The following is a 19,408-nucleotide window of genomic DNA, read 5'->3' as shown; positions in this document are numbered from 1 at the left end:
ATCATTGTCTCTTTATTCACATATAAACAGTTTTATTAGAAAAATAAATCCGCCAAAAATTAGTTTTTTCTATGGACTGCAAATTGACTAATTTCAGTCTGGGTTACATCAGCTCCGTACAGTGCATAATGATTGTAGTGTCTGCATAGTCCTTTAACTCAGCCGGCAGATGTTACCTTATTTTCTCCCCTGGCATCCAGATCCTCACAGACCCTAGTACAGTGTACAGAAAGTTGCTCCACGTTGTGATGATCCGACTGACTGTGGACTGGTGGATTCCATGGAGTCATGGACTGTCCATGCTTCAATCTCAAGGAGACAACCCTTCACGCTGATGTGAATTTAAGGGTGTTTTCACACTTTGGTCCTCTTTAAAAGAACTGAACCCAGACCCCTTTAAGTGAACCAATAGGTGAACCAAGTGAAAAATGACCTAGTTCTCTTTACGTTCACACTGTCCCTGAAAGAGGACTCGGATCCTTTTTGGTCCACTAAGCACTAAATAGGGTCTCAGACCTCTTTGTGTTCATACTGGGTAGGAATATCGTGCAAGATGGCTGACCTCAAACATTTGTAAATGTTCCTATACATGTTCTTAAAATTAAAAGAGAGAAATAGCCAACACTTTTTTTTTTTTAAATGAAAGAAATCAAAGAACAACACAACAAACGAATTCAGAGGATAAGGAGAAGAAATACATGGCGAACAGAACTCCTGCTGAAGCAGCATTGTTTTTCTCTGGGACTTCACCTTATGCTGCTGACTTAAGTGATGCTGACAAGTGAGCGATCTCCTCAAAGGTTAGTTTTTTAAGTACAATCAAAATTATAAATTTATTAAAGTGACAGCGAGTAAACAAAAAGTTTCTGAGCTCAGGATTCAGAACAGCCAAGACCAGCATCAGGGCAGTCCTGATTGCTTCACTATGGCTGCCCACGAATGACTTCATAACTTTATCATGCATATTTTATATTCTTGTTCTTCTTCCCCTGTACCTTCTCCTCCAATTGGGGTGTCCCGCGTCATCACATACACACACACACACACAAAGAAAGTACATCTCCGGTATTTTTTTCTATCTTAGAGATCCCCTACCCCCTCTGTCTCACCCTTGCTTGACCTCGTACCACGTCGTACCACCTCTGCTTATCCTTAGTTTCGTTTCACACTCTTTATAGCGTCCTGCAAAAATCTCAGCACATTTCCTAATCTTCGGTACATAGTGAAATCATCATAAGCAAATTCAATAACAATTCAATTCATAATGAACATCACACTCAATCATTAATACTTCATGGTGAAAAACACAATACTGTATACTTAAAACTTTATACTGTGAATCATAATATGTAACATGATTAATACTTCATATCATAATCAGCAACTACATGAAAATAATGAACATATCATTGAAATAAATGAAAATATCCTTCAACTTTCATCTAAACACACTACTATTTTGTGTTTTTACCACATGACATCACAGTTTCATATAACAACTTAAGATGGGCATACACTGTGCGATCTCTATGCGTTTTCAGCAAGGTTACCTACTCACACTGAACGAGTAGATCGCATGCGATGTAAAGCCAAAGCTCACGATTGATGTGCTCTCACTGTGCGGTCTGACCGTCGAGCGTGTCTTGACTGCTCACACTGTATGGGTGAAAAATGCGCAATAAACCCCCGTGGCGACGATAGACCATGGTGTATTATAGAGAGGTAAATGCATCAGCTATTGATGTCAAGAGGATTTAGAATTTATGTATAAAATTATTATTATTATTAGATTAGGCCTACTTTTATTATTAAATTGATATTACATTAATTTGCCTCCTCCCCCCAACAATAATGCATAATCGACACACTGCATAATAAAATAATATAGATTACTCCTCACTATTTAAAAACATTTAGCCCGATTAAACAAGGAATTATAGGTCTAATTATATGATTATAATGTCAGAACACTGCAATAATAATGTCTGTCTCAATGAAAAGTAAGAGCATGTTTAACACAAAATGGGCCTACTTCTCTTCTGTTTTTTTCTCACAATATGGACCAAAATAGAAATATTAAGAAAATAAATAAGAAAGAAAAGGCAGGCTACGTTATCAGTATGTTGAATTACATTTATCAAAACATTTATGCGTTTAAACTGCGCATTGCGTGATATCCACTGACTCGCGTTCATGAAGAAAAAGAACACATTGCAACATGACATTGTGTCAATATGGACAACGGTTCCCACTTTCCGTCATAATAAGATTAAGTAGGCCTAGGCTAAATATTAATTAATATTAAAAAAATTAAAATTAAAATAAAATGTGAAAGTAAAACAAGTAAATTAATGATCAACTAGCTAAATGAATTTGCACTGGATATATACAACACAAACTGGAGTCACAACAGTTTACTTAATTTCTGCTATTTGATAGCTGCATACATAATTAAAGATCTCCCTCTTTTCATTTTCTTCCTTAATGCTTTTAAAAATTAAATGGTTGAACTTCTGCTTTCACGCAGGCGCAGTGAGGGGAAATAGGGCAATCAGTTCGTGGCTTTGCTTCAACTGTGCGATAACCTCACGAGGGGCGAGCCGAATTTCTGACACGCCAGAAATTCATCCGACCATCTGATTCCCGATCGTGAGAGGTTTGTCGCCTCTCGTTTCCCCCTGTACACTGCACGAACACCTCACGACAAACGACGCACGATAAACCTGAAAATCGGCCCGACACAAAAAAAAGAGTCGCACGAGTCAGAATTCCGCTTGAAATCGGATGAAAATCGCACAGTGTATGCCCGGCTTTACTGTTGAATATTTTAAAGATCCTGATGGACCAGAAACCGATCACGCCTTTGGTGGGAGAGCACCAAGTCTTGGTCTGACTTTGATTGGAACAGAAACTTCAGGATGAGCAGGGAGACATTCCTGTTTGTATGCCATGAACTAAGACCTCAACTAGTACGGACAACGACACGCTACAGAAAACCTTTAACAGTGGAGAATCAGGTTGCAGTCGCTTTATGGAGAATATCTACTAACACAGAGTATCTAACCATATCTCACCTGTTGGGATGGGAATCTCTACAGTGTGCATAATAACAAGAGAAAGTTGTGGAAGCAATTGTACAAACTCTGATGCCACAGTTCATTAAAGTGCCACAAGGAAATGATTTGAGAGATATTGTTAATGGTTTTAGGTACAAATGGGGTTTTCCCCAATGTGCTAGTGCCATTGATGGCACTTATGTGCCGATTTGTACAACCGCAAGGGTTCTTATTCAGTGCTGCTTCAGGCTGTTGTGGACCATAAACTACAGTTTTGGGATATTAATGTTGGATGGTCTGGAAAGGTGCATGATGCACGTTTTTGCAAATTCTAGCCTTTTTAGAAAAGGTCAACCTGGAAGGCTTTTTCCAACATGGACTGAAGATTTTCAAGGTGTACCTGTACCTTTAACAATCATAGGTGATGGTGCTTACCATAGATATCCATAATAAAGGCTAGATGTCTCGTGCGCGCTGTTGGCCAATGGAGGTCGCCGTCTGCAACTTGCGGCCGACTTGTCACAGGCAGCTCGCTCACTCGTAACAGTGTGTTTTAATGGTGCATGTACTTTTAAATAACCAAAACTTGCTCAAATTTTTTCGTTTGTTATAAACGTCAGAGATGTAGTTATGCCACTACATACTTAAAGTAACATTAAACAGAACAGGTGCAATGAATATACACACAAGGTATTTATGTTAAATATATACACAAGGTATTTATTTAAGAGCTCCACCTCTGTCATCAAGTTTGCGGATGATACTGTTGTCCTGGGCTTCATTTCCAACAACAATGAGACCGCATACTTGGATGAGGTGGAGCAACTGACGTCATGGTGCCAAGACAACTGTCTCCTTCTGAATGTGAACAAGACCAAAGAACTGATTGTGGACTTCAGGAAGAGACAGCAACGGTCATATTCCCCTCTCATGATCAGCGGGACACCAGTAGAGAGAGTGAGCAGCTTCAAATACCTGGGTGTCAACATCTCCGAGGACCTGACCTGGACTGCACATATCCAGTCTCAGGTGAAAAAGGCCAGGCAAAGACTGTACCACCTGCGCCAGCTGAGGAAATTCCGGGTCTCACCAGCTATCCTGAAAACGTTCTATTCAGGGGCGATAGAAAGTTTACTAACTCAGTGCATCACAGCGTGGTATGGTAACAGCACCAGTCACGATTGCAAAGCCCTGCAAAGAGTGGTGCGCTTGTCTGAGCGCATCTCAGGGTCAGCTCTCCCGTCTCTGCAGGACATCTACATCAAACGGTGCAGAGGCAGAGCTACAAAAATCATCAAGGACATTAATCACCCGGCCAACCCACACTTCACCCGGCTGCCTTCTGGTAAGCGCTTCCGTAGCCTGATGCATAACTGAGAGACTCAGGAGGAGTTTCTTCCCACAGGCCATCAGACTCCTGAACGCTGTCACTTAACAACATGTGACTTCACCTCACTTCAGTACTAACAAACTCACATACTGATATTGCACTGCACTTTATTCTTGTGTTCCATGTAACTACTCATTATAATGCTGTTTGCACATTACACTCCTGCACTTCTGTTATCCACGTATTTATTTTTATAGTCTCCAGTTTACTTTATCTCACTTATTTTATTCCACATCTCTTATTTCTTTTACTTGATTTATTCATAATTCTACATATGTATATATATAGCACCTTATCCTATTCCTATTTTATCCTATCCCTATTTTATAATTTATTGTGCTTTTTTTGTTAATTGTTATTTGCTGTCCATGGAGCGGACCTGTTTACATTTCACTGCCGGTTGTATTCTGTATAACTGTGTATGTGACAAATAAAACTCTTGAACTTGAACTATGTTAAATCAATATATAGGCTACTAAAACTGCAAAAACTGCAAAAAAAAAATAAAAAAAAAAAAAAAAAAAATATATATATATATATATATATATATATATATATATATATATGTATGTATATATATATATATATATATATATATATATATATATATATATATATATATATATATATATATATATGTATATATATATATATATATATATATATACACACACACACACACTTTATAATAAGAATATCACTATTATAATAAAATAATTTGTATTTAAAAAAAAATATATATATATATATATATATATATATATATATATATATATATATATATATATATATATGCAAACTAAGTTTATTTTATGATGGATATCTATGGTGCTTACCCTCTTTTGCCATGGTTATGGAAACCATTTGCAGAGGGACAAGATTTCACTCAACCCCAACAACTGTACAACTACAGATTAAGCCGTGCTAGAATGTGCGTTGAACGGGCTTTTGGAAGACTAAAAGCTGGCTGGTGGTGTTTGCTCAAAAAGAATGATCACAGCACCAACATACGCAATGCAATAACTGCTGCTTGTTGCACTCTGCACAACATATGTGAGAGCAAATGTGTAGAGTTGGAGCCAAATCTCATTGAACATGAAACTGAAGTAGCCAGCACAGAAGAGGATAAACTAGGGGTGTAACGATTCGTTTTAACAACGATTTGATTCGACTGAAATAAATCAGTCACACTGATTTAAATTTTTGGCTAAAAAAGTTACTGAATTGATTTCAAGTCACTGAATCGTTTCGGATCATATCGCTCTAAATGAACCAATATCGTCCTTAAATCGTATCGACAACCTCAAATCGCGATACGAATCGAAGTCAAAACGAATCATTACACCCCTAGGATAAACCTATTGCAGATGAGATAACAGGACAAGACATACGCGCAGCACTTGCTTCATATTTTGCTTAACTCCGATCGGCGGGCCAAGTAATGAAAAATAACATTCCAATTAATTGCGGGTGGATGAGAGATAGATCATTGTGTTTGTTTGATAAAGACATTTTGAGAACCCTGTGAGAGAATCATTCCGGTTGCTGTTTTCCTCCAATCATTTTTCTCATGTGTACTTAGAGGGGAGCCGAAACTCATTATTATGCAAAACTGTTATACAGTAGTAGTGGGAAGTTCGGATCATTTTACTGACTCGGATCTTTGAGTCTCGTTCAGCAAAATGAACGAATCTTTTTTCGAGTCATTTCGTTCATTAAATGTAACAGAAAACACAATCAGGCCTGTTTGCTATGGAAAATAAAATAAATGTCTTCCCAAACAATTCAGAAAGTCTTTTCCATATGTTCTAGGTGTCTTTTTTTGTCTCTTTTTTTCAAGAAAAAGTCAGCTCCTTCCGGAAAAAAAATATTGAAGAGGTTGAAAAAATAGGAGAAGAAGGAAAAAAATAGAACTAGTCACGTGACTAGATCTAATCATTTTTGTTTCCGGACCTGTGTCACGCACGGTCCGGGCGGCCCAGCCCCCAGATCTGATCAGAGTCAGACACAGACGAGTCCACAGCTAACGTCTCGAGGAGTCCGAAGACACGAGAGGCGGAGTAACGTTACATACGTGATAAATATGAAGTTGCAAAAGAAAGAATGTTTTGGATCAGGAGGTGAGGTGAACTAACAGAGTTAGACTGCAATAGCCTGACCCAACAATTAATCAATTAATAAAACATTTCAGTTTCTTATAATTTGGCTTTGGTTGCAGTACCCTATAGTTTATTTTTATTTAGTTTTAAAATGTAATCAACATTTTCATAAGTACTAGATGTCTTGGGCTATTTAACATGTCATTTTGGTGAATTGAACACAATGACTCGAAAAAAGATTCGTTCATTTTGCTGAATGACTCAAAGATCCGAGTCAGTAAAATGATCCGAACTTCCCACTACTAATCTGGAATAGCAACTTGAGAGGTTGGATCCTTGAAAACAACAGTTTGGGATATACAATCATTCGAATATACGCCAGGGTTTCTACTGATACAAAGCCATATGCTAATCGCTGAAGTAACCTTTAACTATATGCTCGAATAAGGCCGTGTGCATCAGGTTCTTCAGGAGACCTTTATGTAACACAAGGGATGACAGTGTCTGAAATGCAGGGGCAGGGGTTGTAGTCCATAAACAACGCCTTCTCCAGACAAAGAGGGAACTGCTTCATCTTTTAAGAATAATGTTTCTGTGAATCCGGCATTAAACTGATTGAGATTGAGGAAGCAGTCCTCAGCAAAATGTGCTGCACATAGTTTTAAATTGTGATTATAATTTTCCGGAACCGAGTTAACCATAAACTGTAGCCATTGAGCTCTACGTACATCGTCCGTGGGAAAGGCAAACAAAGGTGATTTGACTCCGGGATGAAAATAACAGCGTTTCAATGGCATGGCGACAAACACACTATACAAAAACAACGCTTCCTATTCTCGACCTGCGAGAGCAAAAGGACCACGCCCCCGAATTTGCGTGTTCTTGTCAACAAACGGTTTTAGTTGCGTCATTAAAGCAGGAAGTGCAGGGGTGTAGTCCAAACCGGCCGTTCGCTGTAGGCTTTTAAAGGGAACTTCTGTTAAATTAAATATCTCGCTTGGCTTTGAACTTTGAGCTTTATAATTTTACAGGTATTATTTATGCTCTAACAGCAACATTACACACTAACTAAAGTTTGAAAGATGGAATCGCAAAGAATGGGACCTTTAAATAAAAGTTATTCAGTCAAAATCATTGAGTGATTTTCTTTTTTTCTTTTGTTGTTTGATTAAAATTTTGTGACAGACAGCACCATATTCACCAAACACACAGATCCAATACACTAATACACATCAAACATTCTCACAACTGTTTGCATACACTTAAAGGGATAGTTCACCCAAAAAAAGAAAATTCTGTCATCATTTACTCACCCTAATGTTGTTCCAAACTCGTATGAGTTTCTTTTTTCTGCTGAACACAAAATAAGATATTTTGAAGAATGTTTGTAACAAAGCAGATAGAGCAACCATTCACTACAATAGTATTTTTTCCCTACTATGATAGTCAATGATTGCTCTATCTGCTTGATAACAGAATTTTATTTTTGTGTGACCTATTCCTATGTGACAACTTGCCAAAACAGACATTTTTGACACAATTTTGTGTGCATCTACCACCCAGGACATCATTTTGACTGGATCTCTTCCCAAATCTATCCCTCCCTAGCATTTCTGTGTCATTTTATTTGTTTGACGAAAATATAAATAGATTTATCATAATGGTGACAAGTTATTCGTCAACAAAATTAACACTGCAGCGCTGTTTTGAACTTATTGGTGGAATGCATTTGCTAAATGGATCATCAGACTAAACTCTTCCTGAGTTAAGTGGCTTAAAATGATCTGATCACAAATAGAGAAGCAAAATCTGTAGATGTAACTACATAACGTTTATTATAGAAATTATATAATTTCATGTGCTTCATTCATTTGATTTGCATTAAAATATTTTAACACGTTAAGTATTTTTAAAGGAATTGCATGTTAACACATCAATGTTGACAGCCCTACTCACAAAGCAATTTATGTTGTGAATTTGTTACAAGCAATGAGCTTAAAATTGCAACTATTTATTAAAGTCATAATTTTAAGAAAGAAAGAATGTGTCAATTAATTTAAATGTATTTTTGCTCAGAGGTGGGAATGGGCTTCAGTATCTATTCAGTCTCTATTCAGAAACACTGAAGAATCAGGATAAACTACAAATCCAGCATAGACGGGTTCTGTGAATGTAGTGGTAAAAGTGTGTAAGTGTGTGAGTGTGTGTGTTTCAGAGACGCTGTAGAAGGACAGAGTGCCAGCCGACCAGTCCAGATATACTCCTACTATTTTAGAGGAGGGTGAAGTGACAGGGATGTTAGTGTTCTTATTATTATGCCAAAAAGTGTACAATTTATCACAAAAGAAAAGACTCCAGGACTTTTCATTGCGTCCAAACCGATAGTCGCTCCCTTCTTTCCTGCTGTTTTTTTCTTTATGTGTCACTGCTACGTGACCCGAGCCAATCCATGTAACCTCCCAGTAACAACGTCCAGTCAGACTCTCTTGACACAGAACCTGCTCATTGTGCACAAATCTCTCTGGATGATCAGGATATGGATGATGCCCTTTTTCACTTGTTGCTTTTCTGTTCCCTTCAGAGAGAACGAGTTGATTATGTGCTGTGTTTGGATCCAGTGTGAGATCACAGACATCTGAAAACAGAAAGACAGATCAGAACATGACAATGACATCATACATATGTCTGGTCCTTGTAAACTATTTTATTTGTCCCCACAAAGATGGGAATTTTCTGTCACAAAGAAAAAGGCTTTTGAAGACTAAATATTGTATTTTATAAATAATTTCATATATATATATATATATATATATATATATATATATATATATATATATATATATATATATATATATATATATATATATATATATATATATATATATATTTATAAAGAAAAAGCTTTTATTTGAAAACATAAAGGAATAGTTCACCCAAAAATGAAAATGTGATGTTTATTTGCTTACCCCAAAGGGCATCCAAGATATGCGTTTGTTTCTTCAGTAGAACACAAATTAAGATTTTTAACTCCAACTTTTGCCCGTATAATGCATGTCAAATGGGGTGTATTTCTATGAGAGTAAAAAAGACATAGACATACAAATCCATATTAAACCCTGCGGCTCGTGACAATACGTTGATGTCTTAAGACATGAAACAATCGGTTTCTGTGAGAAACCCAAAAGTATTTATTTTTTTACCTCAATAAGGTAACATAATCTCAAATAATCTTAATAATATCAAATGAGATTACTTCCGTCAAGTAAGGTCAAAAACCTGCCATATATATATTTAGATAGATGCCTCATTCGACCGATCTGCTCCAGCCGTGCAGGCACTAATGAGGACTAATATATAAATATAAATATATATATGCAAGGTTTTTGACCTTATACAAAATACAGATCGTTTCGTATCTTCATACATATTCATGTTGCCACGAGCCACAGGGTTTAATATGGATTCGTATGTCTATGTGTTTTTTACTCTCATAGTGACTTTCATAGAAAACACACCATTGACATGCATTATATGGCAACGTTTGGAGTGTTCACATATGGGACAAAAATCACATAAACCTTGGTTAGACCCCTGAAAAAGACCAAACACCCTTATGGTGTGTTCACACCAGACACGAATGAAGTGTTAAGTGCGATTAAGTTATTTATATGTTAAGTCAATGCAAAGACGCGAATAGACATTCTGGAGTTCAAATCAAGCGTTTGATACACGAAACGTGCAAATTATCTTCTCTTCCGGGTTTGTTTTCCATCCGCAAACAAAGATTAGAACGGTTATGAATCAGCTTATTGTTTCATGATTCGGATTGCGTGACAAACTGCCAAACTGTTGAAATCATGTGACATTGGCAATCTGAATCATGAATCATGCTGATTCATACCGTTCTAATCTTTGTTTGCGGATTGAAAACAAACACGGAAGAGAAGACAATGCTGAATAAAGTCGTAGTTTTTGTTATTTTTAAACCAAAATATATTTTTGATGTAGCCTAGAAATCTAGATGCACCCTAGCGGCAGTAAATCTAATCTGCCCGCGAGTGTCGTCTAGCAACTCTCAATACCCTTCTGAGCTGTAAACGCCTAACTCTTGCTGGGCCAATCACATCGTGTATAGAGTCGGTGGGCGGGGCCATAATGACGACGGCCGAGTTGTGTTTGCGTGCTTCTAGTAAACAAAGAAACTGGCGAACGGCGGTCTTTCGAATCAGCTTTGACAGACAGGAAAGCTCTCAGACTAAATATAAAATAAGTGAGTGCCTATTTGAAAATTTCATCTGACATTTTCAGAGGTGTGAGTTCCAGGCGATCAGCAGTGCTCAGCACTCATTAATCCCGGCGAGAGCATCCTTAACTCTGCTAGTCCTTCTAACGACTGCTGCTGGCTGGCAGAAGCCCCTCCTATGAAGCAAATTTGCGACTGTCGTGTAGGGAATGTAACACGCGAATGAAGCAAATAGTTTCAAACTGTTTACATGTGCAACTGTGCGCCTGGTGTGAACGCTACATTAGTGTTATTAATAACACTGGTTGTCTCATTCAGCTCTCTAGTTCAGTAGTCAAGGCACTGATCAGGGAGTCGGCCACATTCATGTACTATACAATTCACAACCTAGGGACCTGATTGAGAATCTTTTGCTCTTGCAAACTTCTAACTAGGGGTGTAACGATTTGTTTTAACAACGATTAGATTCGTGTCGCGATTTGAGGTTGTCGATACAATTTAAGGACGATATTGGTTCATTTAGAGCAATATGATCCGAAACGATTCAGTGACTTGAAATCGATTCAGTAACTTTTTAGCCAAACATTTAAATCAGTGTGACTGATTTATTTCAGTCGAATCGAATCGTTGTTAAAACGAATCGTTACACCCCTAATTCTAACGTTACCTGACACACTGTTTCTTGGCACACTCATTTTTTGTGCTTGTGGCAGCACCTGTTGCGGGGTGTATTATTGACATGTAAAGTCTAGACCATATATATATATATATATATATATATAAGACAAACCATTTTTTTTCAGATGTATTTTTAAGAAAAGAAAATGTATTCAAAACAATACACTACCTGATGTTTTTTGAAAATGTAAAATGCAGAATTATTTTTTGTGGATAGAATATACAGTTTGTACAGTATAAAATTCATTGTGTCTATAAAAATGTTTATATAAATCATGGAAACCCAACATGTCTCTTTCTGTGCGTGTGTATGTGTGTGTGTGTGCGCGCGCATGTGTGTCCTTGTTTTTATTACGTTGTGGGGAACAAATGTCCCCATAAGGATATAGTAAAACCTGAGACCAGCCAAAACCCTACTTTTCAAAAGGCTTATAAATCATACAGGATGAGTTTTTTGAGAAAGTAAAAATGCAGAATGTTTCCTGCAGGGTAGGGGGATAGAATGTACAGTTTGTACGGTATAAAAAACATTACGTCTATGTCCCCATAAAGATAGTGAACCCGATGTGTGTGCGTGCGTGTGTGCGTGCTTACATTTTTTTAGTCCTGGCCTGACCCTTGAATGTCCTCCATGGTCCAAACTAAAGAGAGACAAAAACACTAACAAATAAATGTTTAGCAAAATGATGCATTAAGAGTTCCTTTCACTGGAAATAAGGGGCCAAAGCCAACCCCTGAAAACTACCCCACACCACAATCCCCCCTCCACCAAACTTAACACTTGGTACAGTGCAGTCAGGGAAGTACCATTCTCCTGTTGACATCCCAGACTCATCAATCGGATTATCAGCCAGAGCGACCCATTCTTTTACATATGTTTGTAGAAGCTCTCTGCATGCTTAGGTGCTTGAGTTTAAACATCTTTGGCCATGGAAAGTGATTGGAAGACCTGAATTTAATGATTTGGAGGTGTGTTCCAATACTTTTAGCAATGGTGTATAAGTCATAACACACACACAGAGAGAGAGAGAGAGAGAGAGAGAGAGAGAGAGAGAGAGAGACAGAGACAGAGAGAGAGAGAGAGAGAGAGAGGAGAGAGAGAGCTAAATAATAACACTATTATTCACTGGTTTGAGCTGGTTTGAATATGTTTCATAATTTAAAATTTAGCAATACTAACATTTTATTGACCTATTTATTACTGTGAGGCTGCTTTGAAACAGTCTGAATTATATGAAGCGCTATAGAAATTAAGCTTACTTGACATACACTTTGAATTTTAGTCATTTACTTAAAAAAAAGGAATTTACATTTCATTTAAATGTGCAAGTTTGTAACTTTTCTTGGTTAAACATTATAAAATAAGAACATAACCAGCCAGTGTTCAAAACAATCTCCTTACCAATCTCTCCCCCTAAGTCACAATGGTAATAATATGTTCTAATTTGAGTGGCACTGGTAGCTTTCTACAGGAAATACGAATACTTTCATTACGTCACGTCTGTATACATAAAGGAGTCCGGGCTAGTAGGCTATATCATGTGTGTAGATGCTGCAGGTTGCAGATCATTTTTTGGCCTCTCCTTACAGAAGCTGGAATGTGTTTTTCAATTCATTTTGATGGCGGCTTGTAATCCAGAAAATTGAATAGACAACCCACACATGCACTTCAAAAGTTTAGATTCTTCCGTGCTGAGCTGCTGACAGGGTTAAAAAAAATTATGATAAAGAGGTAAAACTTACAGACTGCAGCTTTAAGTGGGCATGATTAAAAGTCTATTTTTTGGTCTATTTTAAACTAACTGAGATAACCAGTATTAGCAATATATTGTAAAACCAATTAACACTCTTACTGCTACACATACTTTAGTATCTTCAGTTTGTAGTTTGTGTCCTTCAGTATGTTGTTTAGCAGCTTGACTCCTGATTCTCCTGGGTGATTGTAGCTCAGATCCAGATTTCTAAGGTGTGAGGGGTTTAAACCCAGAGCTGAAGACACATAACCACAGCCTTCCTCCGTCACCATACAGCCAGACAACCTACAGATACACAGTCAGAACTTCTACAGACAGACATCAACAGACACATTAACATTTCGACCGGCTGATTACATTATCTCTATATATTTTTAATACCTCAGTATCTCCAGCTTACAGTTTGCACTCTTCAGTCCATCAGAGAGCAGCTTCACACCGGAATCCTGGAGGTCATTGTTACTCAGGTCCAACTCTCTCAAGACACAGTTTGAGGATTGTAGAGCTGATGACACAATTTCAAAGGAGTGACTAGAGAGATCACAGCCAGCGAGACTGAAAAAGAGTAAAATCAGAATCAGCTATATTCCATTCTAAAAGTAAATGACACTCAAGATCCCTTGCCATGACAACAGAAACTGTAATTACATTCATTAAGAATTTTTGATGAAAGACATGATTAATAACTCACAGGGCTTTTCTGCAATTGATCACAGCTGGTATCAGTCGTCTTCTACCCTCATCTGATGTGTTGTATTTCTTAAGGTCCAGCTCACCCAGTACCTGCTCTGACATCTGAAGCATGTAGGCGATTGTTGAACACTGAGCAGGAGAGAGTTTATTCTCTGAGTGTTTGTCAGATTTCAAAAACTCCTGAATCTCTCTGGGGAGAGTCTGATCTTTTAGTTGCAGCAGACAGAGGAACAGATTGATGGATCTTTCAGTGGAGAGTCCATGTCCATCTTTGATCTTCTCTTTTATGTACTGTGCGGTTCTCCTGATGCACTCTGAGCTGTCCTCTGTATGTGTCAATAGACCCTGTAAGAGTCTCTGATTGGACTCCAGTGAGATGCCCAGCAGAAACCGCAGAAACAGATCCAGATGTCCATTCTCACTTTCAAGGGCTTTATCTATTGCACCTTTCAGCAGATTATGCATTAAATCAAATACCTTAAGGGCCTCCATAGTGCTGCTTAAATAACAGTAAAACACATAGAAAGCAGCAAGAAACTCCTGGACACTCAAATGAATAAAGCTGTAGACTTTTCTCTGATTTATCACAGATTCCTCCTTAAAGATCTCAGTGCAAATCCCAGAATACACAGAGGCATCAGTTACGTCTATGCCCCTCTCTCTCAGGTCCTCCTCATAGAACATCACATTGTGCTTCATCAGCTGATTAAAAGCCAGTTCACCAAGTTTCACAAAAATTTCTCTGTTGGATTGCTGGAGCTTCTCTGGATCTCTCTCTTCATACTTTTGATTCCTCATGTTGATCTGAATCAGCAGAAAGTGGATATACATTTCAGTCAGAGTTTGAGGGATTTCTGTACTGTCATCTTGTTCCAGGATGTTTTGAAGCACAGTGGATAAGATCCAGCAGAAGACAGGAATGTGGCACATGCTGTGAAGGCTTCTTGCTCTTCTGATGTGTGAGATGATTTTGCTGGCTTGATGCTTGTCACTGATTCTTTTCCTGAAATATTCCTCCTTCTGAGTCTCATCAAATCCCTGAATTTCTGTCACACGGTTGATGTATTTGGAAGGGATCAGATTGGCTGCTGCTGGTCTGGAGGTGATCCAGATGAGAGCAGAGGGAAGAAGCTCTCCTTTCATAAGGTTAGACATCAACACACCCACTGATGAAGTCTCAGTCACATCAGAAATTTTATGAGCATCTGAAAACATCATTGTCATTCTGCTTTCATCCAGACCATCAAAGATGAACAAAACTTTACATTTCTCATAAATCTTTGAGTCCAGATCTTGAAGTTCAGGATAAAAGTCCAGCAGAAGTCTGTGAAGACTGTACTGATGATCTTCAATCAAGTTAAGCTCTCGAAATGGAAGCACAAACATGAAATCTACATCCTCATTGGCTTTTCCCTTGGCCCAGTCGAGAACAAACTTCTGCACAGAGACAGTTTTTCCAATTCCAGCAATGCCTTTAGTAAGAACAGTCTTGATTTGGTCTTTCTCCTCAAATCCTGGTTCAGGTGAGGCTTTAAAGATGTCATTGCCGTAGATTGGAGTTTCTTGTGAGGGTTGTGCTCTGGCTGTTTTCTCCAGCTGTAAAACCTCATGTTCTTTATTCACTCTTTCTTTCTCTCCCTCTATGATGTACAGCTGTGTGTAGATCCTGCTCAGGAGGGTTTCATTCTCTTGGAGCTTGTTTCCCTCAAATAATCTCTCATACTTGTTCTTCATGCTGGTTTTGTGCTGCTCTTTGACTCTGTGGAGGTCTCTAGTCTCCAGTGTGTGTGTTTGCAGGACTGCTTCAGTTTCATTCTGTTTGATGTCGGTCTGATAGTGGGGTGTAGTGGGCAGCACAGATCTAATTGATTCATAAATCTCATTCCTGTTGAAATTAGAAAAGTTAAAAAGAGTAAAGTGTGAAGAGTAAAAAAATGACATTGACAGTGATTACAATAACCATTATAGAGACAAGTTACATGATTTTATATTGTACGCAAATGCGCAAGTACATTTTGTTAAAGGGGTACTTCAGCGCTGGGAAGATGAATCTGTATTTAAACTGGGTCATCAATGTAGTAGAAATGTGAAATTATTTTTGAAATTGGTGTCTTCTAGACTGAGAAAAGACAGAAAGTGTATTTTTGTCCCATGGGGATGAAAGACTACAATTCCCAGAATGCTTTGCTGCCCTGTGAGGCCATTCCCAACGCCACCAACTTGATTACTGTGACAGAGTTAGAGAAGACACTACAATTAAAAACTGAACGTGTGTGTTCAATATAATGAGTGAGTCACCGCGCGAGCGCCACAGCACTGAGCACTAACTGCAGGAGTGATGAGCGCTGAGGTAATCGCGACTACACGGCATACATTCACAACGCGAGTTCAGTCTGGCGCGTTTCAGTTCATGCCTTTGAAAGCTTAACTTTCATATAAATTAATTTGAGTAGTTAAAAGACTTCCATTGCTCACCATAGCTCCATTTAAATGAGTGCCTGCAGCTGCAAGCTGAGCTCTCCCTGCAAGCTGAGTGTAATCTCCATCCCTCATGAGCGGGTTCGAAACATGCGGAAATGGCTCCCTCTGCTGGCTGTAGTCTTTAGCCTTCGGGCAAACATTCCTCCTATGATGCAAAAATCGTCAATTTGCATCATAGGAGGAATTTTTCCAGAAATAAAATGCATAAATCTCTTGTCTCAGGGGGATATGAGGGGGGAAAGCACAATCATTTGAATATACTCCAGGGTTTCTACTGATACAAAGCCATATGCTAATCGCTGAAGTAACCCTTTAAAGAACTATTCATATGAGATGTACTACAGTGAATGTGCAATTTTAAGTTTATACATACAGAGGGTCGGATGGTTTATCACTGAATTGAAATGGGTGATCCATGGATGAGTAACTCTTCACAGACACACAGCTGGGTTTTGGAGACTCTGATCTCTGTCTCCTGCTGATACTGACAAAAGACAAAAATGACATGTTAGAGCACTAGCTAAACTATGAATGTAGCGTTTACATGTACTTTTACTCATGTTTAACACTGTACATTAAGTCTCTTCAGATAAAACTGTTATAAATGTAAAAAATAGTATCTAACCTGGGGTCAGAGGTTACTGCATCACCGAATTCAAGGGGAAGATTCATCATGGATTAATCACTCTTCAAAGATAGTTTGATTCAGGAGATGGAGAATTAATTTTAAAGTTAGCATCCTCTAATTCCCATTTCCTGAAAATAGAGGTTGTTGTTAGAGCTTTTATGTTTTACATTTTTTTTGTAGTATATAATAATGCTTTAGTGTTTAAATGTTTTAACCTATAATATAATTTTATATAATATAATACAACTAACATACAGTTTAATGTAGTATAATATTTTTATATTAAAAAGTATTTGAATGTTATATTTAAAACCATCTCATCTTATTCATTAGGGGTCAGGGCTCTTTATTCCTGCCCTTTCTTGTTTTTGGTCTATAGACATGTTTGCTTTTTCTTAAATTTAAGACACATGTGACTGCACTAAAATTTGGTTTTCTGCCCAGACAGACTAACTCGCATGACTTTGACCAAAACTGCACGATCAGCAGAGGAACTGAAACTAATAATAGACCATTAAGACACATACAGGACTTTAAAAAATATTTCTCAGCCTTCATTTTCTGATCTGTGGTTTTTAAACTGAATTATTATTTTCAATATTCAGACAATGTTATATATTCAGTTTAATGTAATATATAGTCAATGTGAATATTTATATTAACAAAAAATTATAATAAAACTAATGTTAGGTGTAAGTGTGATTAATCACATTTAAAGCTTTAGTTCACCCAAAAATTAAATTGAAGTCATTAATGACTCACCCATATGTCGTTCCACACCTGTAAGACCTCCCTTCATCTTTGTAACACAGTTTAAGATATTTTATATTTAGTCCGACAGTGTATCTAAGTGTAAGCACACTATACTGTCCATGTTCCGAAAGGTAATAAAAACATCATCAAAGTAGTCCATATGTGACATCTGTGGGTTAATTAGAATCTCCTGAAGCATTGAAATTACATTTTGGTCCAAAAATAGCAAAAACTACGACTTTATTCAGCATTGTCTTCTCCGCGTTTGTTTTCAAACCTCAACTAAAGATTCAAACAGTCATGAATCAGCGTATTGATTCATGATTCGGATTGCATGACGTGATTTCAGTAGTTTGGCACGCGATCCAAATCATGAATCAATGCGCTGATTCATGACTGTTTGAATCTTTATTTGTAACTGATGTCACAAATGGACTACTTTGATGATGTTTTTATTCCCTTTCTGGACATGGACAGTATAGTGTGCCTACACTTAGATACGCTCTCGGACTAAAATATAAAATATCTTAAACTGTGATCCGAAGATGAACGGAAGTCTTACGGGTGTGGAACAACATTAGGGTGAGTCGTTAATGACATAAATTTCATTTTTGGGTGATCCAACCCTTTAAATAGCAATTTGTGATTTAATTAGTTAATTGTTTAAAATTGATTGACAGCACCAATATATACAGTGTATCTAGGGTATAGGAATGTATGTGTCTTTTCAAACATTTGTGAAACATAATCACCAATTACAAATTAATTTGTAAAATAAAAAATAGTAAAACTACTTTAGTTTCAAACTACTTTACCATCAGACTTTTCTCATTCTGTATGGATCTAGAAATTAAATGATGTACTTACCACAAAATATGCAGCTGTTTAAATGCAGTCTTAACTGTTTAAAACCTCAGAGTATTGTCTCTCATTTCACTTTTGTTCTGAGGTAAATTCATGTCAACAAAAAGAAACACAAAGGAAAGAGGAAAAACAAGAACAGAAAAAAATAAGCAGAAACACAACCAAAACTGACTTCCAGCCACAGCCTTAGGCTTGTGACACAATAAACGATTTTTAAAGCTTAAATGATTTTAAAACTGTGGGAGTCCACAGACATAAGGACAGTTTCAACCATTTTTTAATGTATATCTGTAGTGATTTTTACTTTTGTCCACCCAAGGACACCAAGTAAGGTAGTGATTGGTACTCACATCACCGCTGACATTGTGATTTTTGGATCACCTGTCACTTAAGGTGTGGTTATGAGTACATCAGATGACCAACTTCCCCCTTCTTAGTTTTGGACGCTAGTCAAGCTCTTTTACCTAGGTTATATCAGAACACTCCAAACAGGAGCCTGTCCAGTCATTTAGACTGAATGTAAACGGGGAGAGTGGGTCAGCTGATTTATCTGAAAGATTGGGGAAATTTCTAACTTGTAGAGCCTTTTCTGTATTATCAGCTAGTGACGCAAAGTCCGATTCATTTCCGCGAACCGGTTCTTTTCGGACAATTCAGCTCAATGAACCGATTCAAAAAGCCGATTAATAGGTTCCTGATGTCATCATGCAATGATGCCACTATGCATTTCTTTTATGCATTTCTCAGTGTCATGTTATATCAAGGAAAC

The 19,408-nt window shown here is 37.6% G+C and overlaps 1 protein-coding gene across 4 annotated transcripts; it reads right to left on the bottom strand.

Annotated features, from left to right (window-relative positions):
* Nucleotides 1-8,412: 8,412 nt before the first annotated feature.
* LOC137049680 (protein NLRC3-like) lies at nucleotides 8,413-18,711 on the bottom strand. Of its 4 annotated transcripts, none has more exons than XM_067428283.1 (8): nucleotides 18,643-18,711; nucleotides 17,020-17,150; nucleotides 16,768-16,878; nucleotides 13,912-15,798; nucleotides 13,602-13,775; nucleotides 13,332-13,505; nucleotides 12,061-12,107; nucleotides 8,413-9,180 (listed from the first exon to the last, which is right to left on the bottom strand). In XM_067428283.1, exons 2-8 carry the CDS (start codon nucleotides 17,067-17,069, stop codon nucleotides 8,648-8,650), a joined length of 2,976 nt encoding a protein of 991 aa, XP_067284384.1. In that variant the 5' UTR covers nucleotides 17,070-17,150; nucleotides 18,643-18,711; the 3' UTR covers nucleotides 8,413-8,647. The 4 variants fall into 4 exon arrangements, with proteins under 4 accessions (XP_067284384.1, XP_067284385.1, XP_067284386.1 ...); XM_067428284.1 differs by lacking the exon at nucleotides 18,643-18,711 and adding an exon at nucleotides 17,785-17,918; XM_067428285.1 differs by lacking the exons at nucleotides 16,768-16,878; nucleotides 17,020-17,150; nucleotides 18,643-18,711 and adding an exon at nucleotides 16,389-16,709.
* Nucleotides 18,712-19,408: the final 697 nt, after the last annotated feature.

This window comes from Pseudorasbora parva, chromosome 20 (genome assembly GCF_024679245.1).
Source record: "Pseudorasbora parva isolate DD20220531a chromosome 20, ASM2467924v1, whole genome shotgun sequence".
NCBI classification, from domain to species: Eukaryota; Metazoa; Chordata; class Actinopteri; order Cypriniformes; family Gobionidae; genus Pseudorasbora; species Pseudorasbora parva.
The sequence above is the reverse complement of the archived record's forward strand: the minus strand, read 5'-3'. Positions and strand labels throughout refer to the sequence as shown.